Here is a 12254-nt window from a genome sequence, read left to right on the forward strand (position 1 = left end):
TCTTGTTGCAATGAAGAAATGCTCTTTAGTACCAATACAACTGATGCTGTGACAGCATCCACATTAAACTTGTCTTCTCGTTCAGTCGCCTCTCTGTGTCGTCTTGCACACAGCTAGCCACACCTGTAGCTGCGCACAGAATGCTAAATAGTTAGGGCACTGCTTTGCTGGACATTGATACACATTACATGAAGCCTGACATGATGGATTTTCATGTGATACGTGATCCTTTGGTTATTGCGCGAATTCCACTGCATTGCACGTAATCTATCAATACTGTTAAAAATGAGTAGTACACCGTTTTAAATATTTAGTATGAATACGAATTGTGTAAGAAAGTAGAAATGAGTGGGATAACATGGTAATTCCAAACTATACCCCACGAGACTGCAATAGCAAAGTACAAAGCAAAATGGACAAAATGAACCAGTTTGATCAAACCACACACCAAAAAAGGTTAGGACATTAATGTGAATTTAATCATGCACACAAAACACGTAGCAGCCTTGTGTCAACTCGGATACAACAGTCAGAACTTGTGGATATAAAGCCTCCTTTAATGGAAATCAGTTTATCGCTCGAAGGAATATTGTTGTTCCACATGTAATTCTGAAACGAGAAGCACAGCTCTTCAGGTTGCAGCTGTGCATGCCTTGATGTCCAATTGATAGATGTAGCCCTCTACCTCAGACAAAAAGCCTTGTGTTCTGCCAATTCAAAGAGACTCACCTACACTAAAGAGACAGCTCAAACGAATTGACGTGGTTTCAAGGCCAATTGCACAACATCCATATTAGATGCCTTTGAAAGCAGTGATGTATTCCAAGGAACGCATGCAAGTAATTTTCTGTAATAGTATTAGTCATAAGAGTTGAAAATATATATATATATATATATATATATATATATATATATATATATATATATATATATATGTTTCGTGTATTCAGTCAGATCTTATGACAGTACTATAGAATAAGATCTTGGCGTTACAGTCGTAGTGATGACCTGGTGTTTCATCCTGGCACCCTGCTTGAGAGTGCAAAGCCGGTGTCGGTCTCTGCAGTACAGCTCCTCATGCCGTAGGCTTCCTTAAGTGACATACCACAGATTACATAACTATGCCACTGTACGGCCCTTCATCCCTCAGCTATGTGCTACTATAGCCATGAGACTGTCAGCGAGCCCCTTCCCCCACCTTTTTATACATGCACAGTGCTTTCACATAGTTTAGACAAATGCTGAGCACTTAAAGTCATGCACACCAGATTTGTATCTCCAGTACGCTGAGAGGTGACGCCTGGTTTCACACTTATGGGTGGCTATACAGTATGTCCATGGGAACACAAAGGAACACACAATTTGGAACAATGCTTGGCTGGCTTGAATAAATGACGAAGCAAACTACACCACAGTGCTTGCCTTCACTACTGTGCTCCCACATGTGATACACAACAGCAGCCTAGTCAGAGACTGTTACCATAGGGCCGACAGCAACAACTTTTAATAGACTAACTAACGCAGGACATAAACATGGGTGATTGTGAAGATGCTTTTAGTGGCAATTTCACGATTTGTTTTCGAAACATTATGCAACATCCATTTACACTCGCAGCATGTAATTCAAAAGGGAAATAAGAGACAAAATGTCCCTCCTTTCGAAATTATGAACAATCAACAACAACTATTTAGCAGAAGGTTGATGAACAGTCTGATGTCTCTGCAGATAGTAAGCAAGGAATGAATTAATTATGGATGTTTTTCATAGTCACACAGTCCAACAGCAGGCCCCTCCATTCCTACAGCAAGGCTGGAGTCACTGACTGGAGCAAACTTATTGTGCTCCAACCAGAAGATGGAGAGATCTGAGGTATAAATCCATCACTGAGTGCAACTTAAATTGGCTACCCCTCACAGAGAATTTAAGACTGACCGTGGATCAGTCTCTTCTCTCGTTCCAGGTGTCTGTCTCTGTATCTCTCTGTATCTCTCTCACTCTCTCACACACACACACACACACGTTGTAGTTACCAAATAAAGAATGCGAAAGCCTCGATCAATACATCATTTGCATATTTTGTGTTGTATGTCCTGAGTTATATACGATTATTTGATGAATTTTAAAGAATTGTATTGCTGTTGTATAAACGTAGAGTTGACTGATCTGATGTCAGAAAGGGAAAGTGATGGGGAAAAACAAAAGTCACATTTGGGATTCAGACTGTGATGACTGTCTCTGCCACTGGTCGTTGTCCTGCAGGTGTGCCGGTGGGCGTGGCAGACAGAGTCGTCAGGAGAGTGGGAACACCTGCGCTCGTTAGGGGCAACGAGTTAAAAGTGAGCTGTTGTCGGGAACTCTGCTCTTACTGATTCGGTAAGATAAAATAAAACCTTTCTCTGTTAAACCGCTCTTTGTGTCTGCGTCCCTCTTCTCTTTGTCGTAGCTGTGCAGCCCGGTTCGTGACAGACCACCACACAGCTTTTTAACTCCTGATCAATCTCAAAATCTATCCATATAGTGTCATGTATTGTTATAATCATTCATTTAAAAAAAAAAAATCAAGGAGGCTAGAAGATTGAATAATTTATGCATTTTAATTGTGTCACACAGACTGGAGCTATATAGGATATCTTGTAACTTTAATAGATTTTAGAGCAGCAAAAGGTAAAAGCTGCTGTGGGACGTGACGAGACTGGCAAAACGACAAGTAAATCTCAAGCAACACTCGTTTCCACATCAAGGGAGAAATGACAAGTCACAAGCAAAAAGTGCGTTCGGAAACCTGTGGTTAATTGTGACTCCCGCTTGACACAAATGGCTTTTATGTGTTTGAGAGTGTAAACACAGGTCAATGTTAGGTCGCTAGCAGAAGACAACCTTGAATTTAAATCTGCAAAGAGAGTTTGTACAGAACTTTGTGCTGTACTGATATACTCCTCGTCATAATTAAACAACTTTGAACCTTTAAGTGATAGAATCTGCTGCTGCCAACGCTGCTGCCAACACACAGTTTAACACACATTAATATGGGAGGATTAAGAAATGCTATTGATCTTTATAAGCAGCTCTGCTGGCACTGAAATTAATATGCTCTAGTCATTCTCCTCCTGATGAATAATATGCATGGATAATTCAATTAACCAGCAATATCTAAGCTAACATTTAAATAAGGAGAGAAAAAACTAAATAATTAAAACCTCAATTTCTGGTGAACCAATTATTCACTTTCCGTGTAAATCGAATCTTAAAAGGGATTGACCTAAAGCCCAGCAGTAAATTGATTTAGCGTGTCACTCTTTTAGCGAAGGAAACATAAACATGCTTATCAGTGTAAACATTAGTGGGAGAATTAAGGGAGACACACTGAAATGTTGTGACTCGCAACAGCAAGCAACACACATATAGATAGACAAAGCCATTTAAACACAAACAAAGAGCAGAGTGAAGTGGAGAGAAGAGCTTTTCATTTGTCCTCTAACCTGAGACACAGATGAAGGTCATGTAGTCTCCCTGCCCACCAGTGGCCAGGAACGGGATCTTCTTCTTGGTCCTTCGCTTCACCTGCACAGCGGCAAGCATCTTCTCATCATGGGGTATGAATACCACCTTGTTGATGGCTGACTTGGCACTCATCTCGAAAGTAAGCAGGAGTCAACAGCTGGCGAACAGTACGAGTGGAGAGGACGAGATCCACTTTACCTGAAGGGGAGAAGAGCAAACTAAATTAGTACAATGATGACAGACTAGGTCAACTACTTACAGGATTGTACACAAAAAAGTCTGACTTTTTTTTTTTTTTAGGAGACAGAAGTCTCAAAGTGGGTGTCACAACCCGTTTGCCAACTTAACAAAACTTGTTTTTACATGAATTATAGTACAGATGCTGTGTGTGCATTGTTACATTTTAGGATATAATGTAATCATTTAAGACTTGAAAAACAGTTATGACTGAAATGGCAATAATTGATGCAATTATATTAAATGCTTGCCCAAACTTCGAAATAGTTTGTCTCCATCATGCCACCGTGATTGGCACAGCTGCTTCTGAGCAGTGAGACCAATGATGCGACTGCCAAAGAAGATATCTAGTGAACACTACCTCAATTAATCACTACAGCCTATATTCCACTTTAGCAAGAAATTTTGCACCCTGTGCTGCAACAACGGGCCTTGCTAAATAGCTGTTGTACTCCGTACTGTTGTATCTATTGCTGTCTGATGCGTGGAATAGAATCTCTCCTTGTTGGACAGTAAAGAAAAAGTATGGTAAAGCTGAATATAAATTTTTTCCTTGTTTTTGAAGCAACCCCTGAGTAAAGCTAACACAAAGAGCCTAAAGTGAGCAGGAACACTCTTAAGCTTATGTATTCTGTGTGTTTACATCCTCAGCCTGGGGCCAATCACTCCCCTTGGTCCCCAACCGAACATACACTCAATCTAAATCCATACACTCTCCACTGCTCACAGTGTATAGCATGTAAAAAGTAATGACAGAGAGAGTTAAAGGGCTCCAAAATGGAGAACGTTTTTCTATCTCAATGCTTCATCTCTTTAAATGTGTTGCCAATGTTCCTCTTGGAAGCACTGCCACACACTGTGATGAAATGACTTCAGCTAAAGCTGTACAGAGTACTGGTAAGTCTCACTGATACAGAGCAGCATTTGTGGTTCTATTATTACAAGCCAGTGTCTGCTAGGGAATGTATTTCTTGGGGACTGGGAATAAACCACGAGAGACACAGCAGTGTGTCTGATGGTGTCAGCGAAATCTGTGCTTGAATACAGGATACAGTCCCAAAGAAGTGAGTTAATTAGGTCCAAATGCTCTCATGAGGACCATGAAGCTAATCATTTTCTCAGCCACACACATTCACTTGAGACACGCAAGTACTCACAACCACATACCGCACAGGCCACACTTTTGAACCGTTCTGTCCGTCTCAACCAGTCAATGAATTACTCTACTTTGAGGCAAAGCCAGCCTAAATGCAAAAAATGCCCTTGTCAAACTGCTAATAAATAACGGATCACAGACACAAAGTTGTTTTCTTACGACGTCTCAAGCTTTGAAGCGAGTGTTCAGCAGCTGAGGAGAAGAAAGTGTGGAGGCAAAGTTTCATTGACTAATCCTTATAAAAGCAGAACTTGAAGGGCTACAAGGTTTACATAGACAGTAAAAAGTGCACAGGCCAACTTCTCTGCCACCAAACTTAGTAGCAGAAAGGATGCCATTGTTGACTGGGGGTCATCGTTGAAGAATGATTACATTACGTCAGGCCCGAATACTTTAACAGCAGAGGAACATAAAGGTTTTAGACAATACACGATGGGTGCAATATAATACAATCTAATCAATAGCTCTATGGTATCTGCCTTCGCTTAGTGATTTTATTAAACAAGGAACTCAAAGTGGCAGACACACTAGATATGCTTTAAGAGGTGATTGTGTCATTTCACATAGGACAAAGATTTTGTGGAAAGTAATTAGAAGCTAATGAATATGCCATTGGAATTTAAAGGATGCCCAACACCTCAGCCTTTTGGCTAAGGAAAATGCCTAAACCTTCTGATACAAATATGACACCTCAGCTCAAGCACAAAGTTGTTTCGCACACATCTCTTGTCAAGAGCAGGAGAGCTCTTTCAATCGGGGCATTTAAAGCGAGCCATCTATGTAAAGACTGAGCTTTGAGCTGTGTGTGCATGTCACACTGAACTCTGATAAAGACTGCAAAACCTGTACTGTGCCAGTCCAACCTCAACGTGTAGCAACATTACAGCACTTAAAAGACTTGGACATCTTGTCCTCTGAATAATCAGATTCACAAACACACACGCACACACAGTCCTGTTGAGTCGTGACCAGGTCTCCCTTGAGAATGAGACCCTGTGTCTCTCAATGAGATTACCAGTCAAAATAAAGGTTCAAACATTTCTGAGCTTAGCTCAGAACGAAACAAGCATTTACATATTTTCCAAAGACAGTAGTTTGAACTCTTGTGTGTCGGAGCTTTCAGTGCTTGACACAGTTTGAAGACAGGAGAGATTGCTAGTGTTTTTGTCAGATTAGAAATTCCTTGTTGAGGGGCATTCATCATTATATCATGCATAAACTAACTACATGTAGTTATACTGTACACATCTGTATTCATACTTTACATTTGCAAAGCAACTGCCCTAAATTAACTCATCCCTCCCCCTCGGTATCTGTTTGTATATTTTCTCGTCTCAGTGACTGGAGGGTGCAATGAAAAAACACACACAAAAAAGCAGAGAAATTAAGATTAAAATCCACTCTGCTTGTTGCTCTCTGAAACAGATCAGCCCAGTGGAGTTCCTCTCTGTGGAAGCCCTAATCCATAATATCTCTCCATCTTCTCTTAGTTCCTCCAGCTGTGAAGAAAGCCTGCCCACATCTCTCTGCCAGCTGTCACCAGGCAGAAAGGGAGCGCATATTCCACTTTGAGCAGTCTTACGCAATGCTCACAACGCTGGGCTGAGTAGATGTGCTGGAGGGAGCCATGAAGCTGCTGTGGCAGTGAAAACGGCGTACATATATATTTCACGGCTCCTTATCACCCCATTTCAGAGCAAAGCCCCTTCCAAAACACTTCATTAACTGTGGCTGTTTATTGCCAAGCAGTCAAAAGGAGCAGCACTGTTTCGTTGCTCCCCTCTTGCCCATGTGTTAATGTGAAATCTGTTGAGTCTGTGCTCCGGGCATCTCCCGGGACCTCGCTGGAGTGGGGTCTTTGAGTTAGCTGCACAACCACTTCTTGAAGCATCAACATTGTCCTGCTCTCCAGCCCATAGAGACATGTCACTGAAGCAGAAGCTGCAAAGGAAAGGGACGGGTGGATGAAACAGGCCTCGCACTCAATTCAATTGTCTGTAACTTTCATTTGGAGACAAATACATTTTCAATGCCAAAAATTCAGTTGGCACACGGAAAAGGAAATCCAACTAGTGAGGAACTACCAAGTATATTTACTCTTCTGCTCGTGAAACTAAAATGCTAGCAGCTGGTGTGAGAATCATTTAGACAGTGTGAGCCATGAGAAATTGATCCCATAGACATGAACTACGGTAAGATTGCGGACCTGTGAACTAAGGCAAACTGAAGGACAACTAAAACCTACAGTGACATGTATGTTTTGTCTGTTTGAGTTGTATCTCAGCGAGGACAAATTAATTGAATTACGACCGTGAGACTGAGAACAGAACTTTGTTTAGTTTCAGGTTAATGTAAGTGCAGGTGTTAGGCCAACATGTATGCATGTGCAGGCATCAGAGAGTGATAAGCATGGGAACACACTGTTTTTTACCTAATCTTTATTCTTAAAGAACGCCCACCACTGAATGAAAACGTTGTGTGATCCTTCCTTTTAGATTCCGACAGCATCGACTGTGGGAAAGCTCATACATACATTTGCTGTTGCAGTCTCTTAAATCTTCTGCAACCTACAAACTGTGGCTTTTCTGTCAAAGACACATTCATTGTTCACATAAATCAAGGGGAAGACAAAATGTGGCCACGGCAGGGACTAGGAGGGAGCAGGTTTGCGTCTCGTCTCGAAAAGTGCAAAATGGCATGTCGAAACATCATGTCGATCGTTTTTTTTATTTAGAATAAAAATCGTGACATCCCTACTCGTACTCTAAGAAAACATGGAGTGTGTTCATGTAGCACCATGCGCAGTATTTGAGAGCAATGGTACACAAAAGTTTAGCAAAAGCATACAAGTGAACTGAACTGGTGTGTCAAAAAGCATTTTTGCCACAGGGGCAAGATGGCAACAAAAAAATACATTACAGTGTTTCCACCAACTGCAGAGAACAAGAGGGTGAGCGATGTTAGAAATGAGTAGGAGTGCTGGAGTTGTAGACCAAATCTTGGCTGAATAAGTATGATTTACAAAAGAAGGGTTTGGAACATGACGATATTAGGCAAGAGAACCACCTCAAACGGATACAATAATGCTCCTCAAGCAGCAATTCATTCCCCGAACACTCCTCTTACACTCGACTGACTTTGGAAACTTTCAAAGATAAAAGTAGTTTATTTCATTTCACACTGCACAAGAAATGAAACACTTTGCCTCGTCTGCAGCTTCTAGTGCACGTCTTCCATGTCATTTTATCTGTACTAGACCTAGATTTTACAGAACATCTTTATAGATTACATCTTTAGAGAGTGACATCACACTTTGAATGAGAGGTATCTAACATTGCCACATGAACAAATGTGGAATGTTACCACCCATAAAATAATTAGGAGATTAAACGGTCCACCCTGCTGGTTTTCTGGTGTCAATGCCAGTTGGTGGTGTATTGAAATCTAACATTTCGCAAGTGCAGCATCACATTATGAATACCAGACAAAACTCACACAAAATCATTTCAGTCACAAGTCACAAGTCTCCTGTTGGAGGATGAGAGCCAATATCACCAAGAGTTATGTTCTACACATTCCAGATCTTGCTGAGGAAAAACTCTCTCTGGTATTTCATAAGAAATGAAAGTCAGTGAAAGAGAGACCGTCATTTTTTACAATCGTTTTGAGATGTTCTACTTCAGAACTGCACTAGGGGAATCTAAAATCTTTTTAGTTGCTTTTTTTTGTCAGAAATATCCTTGAACACAGTGCACAACAGAAAAGCAGTTACTAAGTCAAAAAACAAGCACAAGGGTAGGACAGCTTATTCAAGCTGCGTAAGACTGATTTAGCCCTCCGAGTTTTGAGATCTAAGACCGAAGTCCTTCAATCAGAACCAACTCAATGTGCATGCCAGTCCGCAAAGCTCGTAAACACACTTCTTCCATCTCAGAAATCCAGTAATCTTCAAATGTGCTTAATTCAGTCAAATCTACTTTGCTGTTTTACTGTAAAGACTGGTTTGGAAAACTAATGATGTACACACAGCCGGAGGAGTGGATAAGCAAACAATACCGTTTATAAGTCTCAACCATGTTCTCCAAATTCGGCAGCTCGTGCAGTGTTTTCTGTGTTGACATTAACGTTGTGAGCTGCTCTCTCCTTGCACTTTATTCGAGCACACAACGTTTAGTTTTGGAGACAGGAGAGCATTTGGATTGATCACGACCAAATCCATCTATAGAATCTATGTGTTGCAAAACCCAGTTTACTGTGTGCATGACAACGTTGCCGAGACAAGAAATTATAGGAAAGAAGTTTGTCCAATTAAAATCCATAAAGGAGATTCCCAATTTCGCACAGCTGAAAAGCGTGTGCTCAGCAAAGGGATCAAACTGATCTTTAGATAATGAAGGGGAAACTCATGTTAGTGCCCATAACTGGATATTCTGAGAGATGCAACTACTGTAATTTTCAGGCCGCTTGATTCTTGAGGGAGCATAATTACAATTTGTTTGAAATGCGCTCGGAGACGGGAGCACTTTCGAGGAGCAGCGTGAGTGACGAGAGGATCAAACATGTTTGGATTGCGATCCTTCTCATAATTCCATTCACATTTTTCATCCTGCCTTAATAATTAAAGTAGAGTAAAGCTCTACTGTAAGCTGCCCTTTATTTCCTTTCTAGTGGGTGAGGAAATTAATGTACATTGTATACTGTGGGACAAAAGGTACAAGTACAGAATAAATATGCTGCACATCCCGATGTCTATTTTCTGTTCTAAAAAATAATGGAAACCATTGATCACCAAAAAGACTGGCTCTCAAAGCAGCAGGTTGAACACGGCTCACTCTTTTTCCTCAAAAATAAAGATATAAGAGAAACCATCCATTTTCCTCAGCTGCTAGTGAGGGTTATAGAGGTGTGGGCTAACCATGAATCAATGAAAGACATGCCAGGCCCCTAAATGAGCTTGTTATTTAGAATGGATCACCTTTTAGAAATAAACATTTGGGTCGTAGGTACAGTCGTAGGTAAATCGCAAAAAAAAAAAGAAAACACAGAGCACTTGCTAATAGATGTCACGAACGCAACTGCAGTTCTACTTTACCACAATGACTCATTTATATACTCGGGCAAAGGCGACATGAATGAATACAATGTATACAATACAATTAATACAAAGGGGAGTGTATAATGAGTTTGCATAAGGATAATCTAAAAGCAACAGCACTGTGTCAGTGTACGTAGCCAGAATAATAGATTTGGATGAAATATGAGGACACAGGTAATGCTTATGATCAAAGAGAGCATGCAGGGAGATAAACCACAGACCTCAGGAGGAGACGGATTCCTCGGGGTTTACAAATCATAGTGTAATTCTATCAGAAACACTGACGGTCTGGTTTTTGTTCCACTCTTCATTATAAGATCCACTAAAGAAGCAGTGCTCTTTACGTCGGTTTCTGTCCAACAACAGAACGAGCTGATGTGGTGGACACACAGGAAGGGAGCTAGCTCAACAGTTTACATTATGCTGACTGTAATTGGACAGTGAAGTATGGGGGAGGGTGTAATCTTATCTCTAATGGCAAACCAGAGCAAATGAACTCTTGCACAGGAAGAAGCTATATTTTAATGGAAGTGAGTTACTTAACGCTGTTAGGAGGCACAAGGGTGGGATTAGGAGCCTCATAGATAATCTGAACCAAACCTCCCACATGGTGCCAACCTGTCACAGAGATACAGCGGTGGAGACATGTGCTAATTGGTCAAAGACAGCATGTAAGATATTTAAGCAGGAGGTCAGGACTTCTAAATATCATCGATCAATATGAAGATCCAAGTCTTGTGTTTCCAAAGAAAATACATTTTGGAAATGCAAAGGGGTTAACCTGTAAACATACATAAAGTTCAAATATTTGCAGCGGCTTAGTGTGCATATATGCCTTGGGCAAATTCTGTTTTGATGCTCACAAGTACACCAAATATGTTTTTTGAAACTACCCAAAAACACATGTTCAGTGTTGTACATTACACTAAGAGAAAAGCGACCTGCAATGATCCAGGTGAGGAATTTAATATTCAACTTTGAATGCTGATCAAATATATTGATTAACTGTTTTCAGGATTCGGGATGATTCTTTATGTCTGCGCCACTTTCAGTCCATATGGTTCGTTTGCACCAGCACACAGGACCATCAGTCTATGACATTATGTGCGCATGTTATGTTACACGTGGTAATTGTTGTCTCGTGAAAAGGTCTCTCATAATGCCTCCTGAGCAAACAGACTGAACAACACACAGAAGCACAGTCTGTGATCATAATACTCATATTCAAGGTGGACTACACCCACATTCAGTTGTCTGGGCTGACAGGAATTTTCATGGAATAGTTGCACTTTCAAAATATGTGTCGACGTTAGACAAACTTGTTCTGTTCAAACACCGGAAGGTATGACAAACAGTATATAATGACAGCTCCTAAACACTCAGTAAACAACATACAACATATAGATGACAAATAAAGTAAATAAACTAGGATATTCTGCTCATTTTGTCAAAGCAAAGAACACGTCATCACCACGTTTGATTCCCAAAGCCCACAGAGGAATATGTCGTAAAACAACGCTTAGTTTATTAAATAAAACATAAATAAAAAAAACACGAGGCTACGGTAGCACAACACAAAGCACGTGCACAACGAGTTAATGAGCTCTGGCGCGCGCACACTTGTTCGAATTCCAACCTTTAAGTGGTTGTTGACCAATGTCGCTGCCAATAGCTAATCATTAACGTGAAACCACAGTTCCTGCATCAATTAAACTTTTTTTTTTCGACACGGGGGGAATACTATGAATGCGTAAAACTGAATTGTCGTAAAAGCAGAAGAAGAGGTTGGACTTCTCGTCACTTACCGATGTGTTCAGCAGTAAATGTTCCACGTGCGACGGCGGTGCTCAAATCCTTCGCTTAATAATGTCTCCCCGGTCACAGTTCGCCCACTTTTCAGCAGCCTCTTCCTTGTCGTTAAGTGTCTCCTGAGACTCAACGGGAGCCTGTCGTGTTCAGCATCGCGTCGACTCCACTTCCACGAGAGTTGTTGCTTTGGAAAGCGGAGTGAAGAGAGTTTGTTCCCCCTGCTGCCGTGTCTACGTAGACCGCCTGTCTGACTGCGGCTGTGTGTGTGTGTGTGTGTGTGTGTGGGAGACCAAACCAGTAGCAGGTTCCCAGACACACCAACTCCCTCCCCGCCAATCACGTACGGCGTCACACCACCACGCAGCGGTCAGCTCCCATCTGCATGTTTTGGGAGTCTTCTTCAAAGTGCAAAGAGACGAAGAAGAAACCACTCGAGCTGAGGATATTTAATTGGA

The 12254-nt window shown here is 41.2% G+C and overlaps 1 protein-coding gene across 3 annotated transcripts in view; it reads right to left on the reverse strand.

Moving 5' to 3' along the window:
* The window catches only part of stxbp6 (syntaxin binding protein 6 (amisyn)), a 51163-nt gene extending 38909 nt beyond the window's left edge, over nucleotides 1-12254 (reverse strand). For all 3 annotated transcript variants that reach the window (XM_068580120.1, XM_068580119.1, XM_068580121.1), the window contains exons 1-2: nucleotides 11796-12254; nucleotides 3481-3700 (exon numbers count right to left, since the gene is read on the reverse strand). In XM_068580120.1, coding sequence (XP_068436221.1) covers nucleotides 3481-3634 — 154 coding nt within the window. In that variant the 5' untranslated portion in view covers nucleotides 3635-3700; nucleotides 11796-12254. The remainder of the gene's footprint in view (nucleotides 1-3480; nucleotides 3701-11795) is intronic.

Source organism: Clinocottus analis, unplaced genomic scaffold, assembly GCF_023055335.1.
Source record: "Clinocottus analis isolate CAN_PGR_092001 unplaced genomic scaffold, fCliAna1.0.p SCAF_17, whole genome shotgun sequence".
NCBI lineage: Eukaryota > Metazoa > Chordata > Actinopteri > Perciformes > Cottidae > Clinocottus > Clinocottus analis.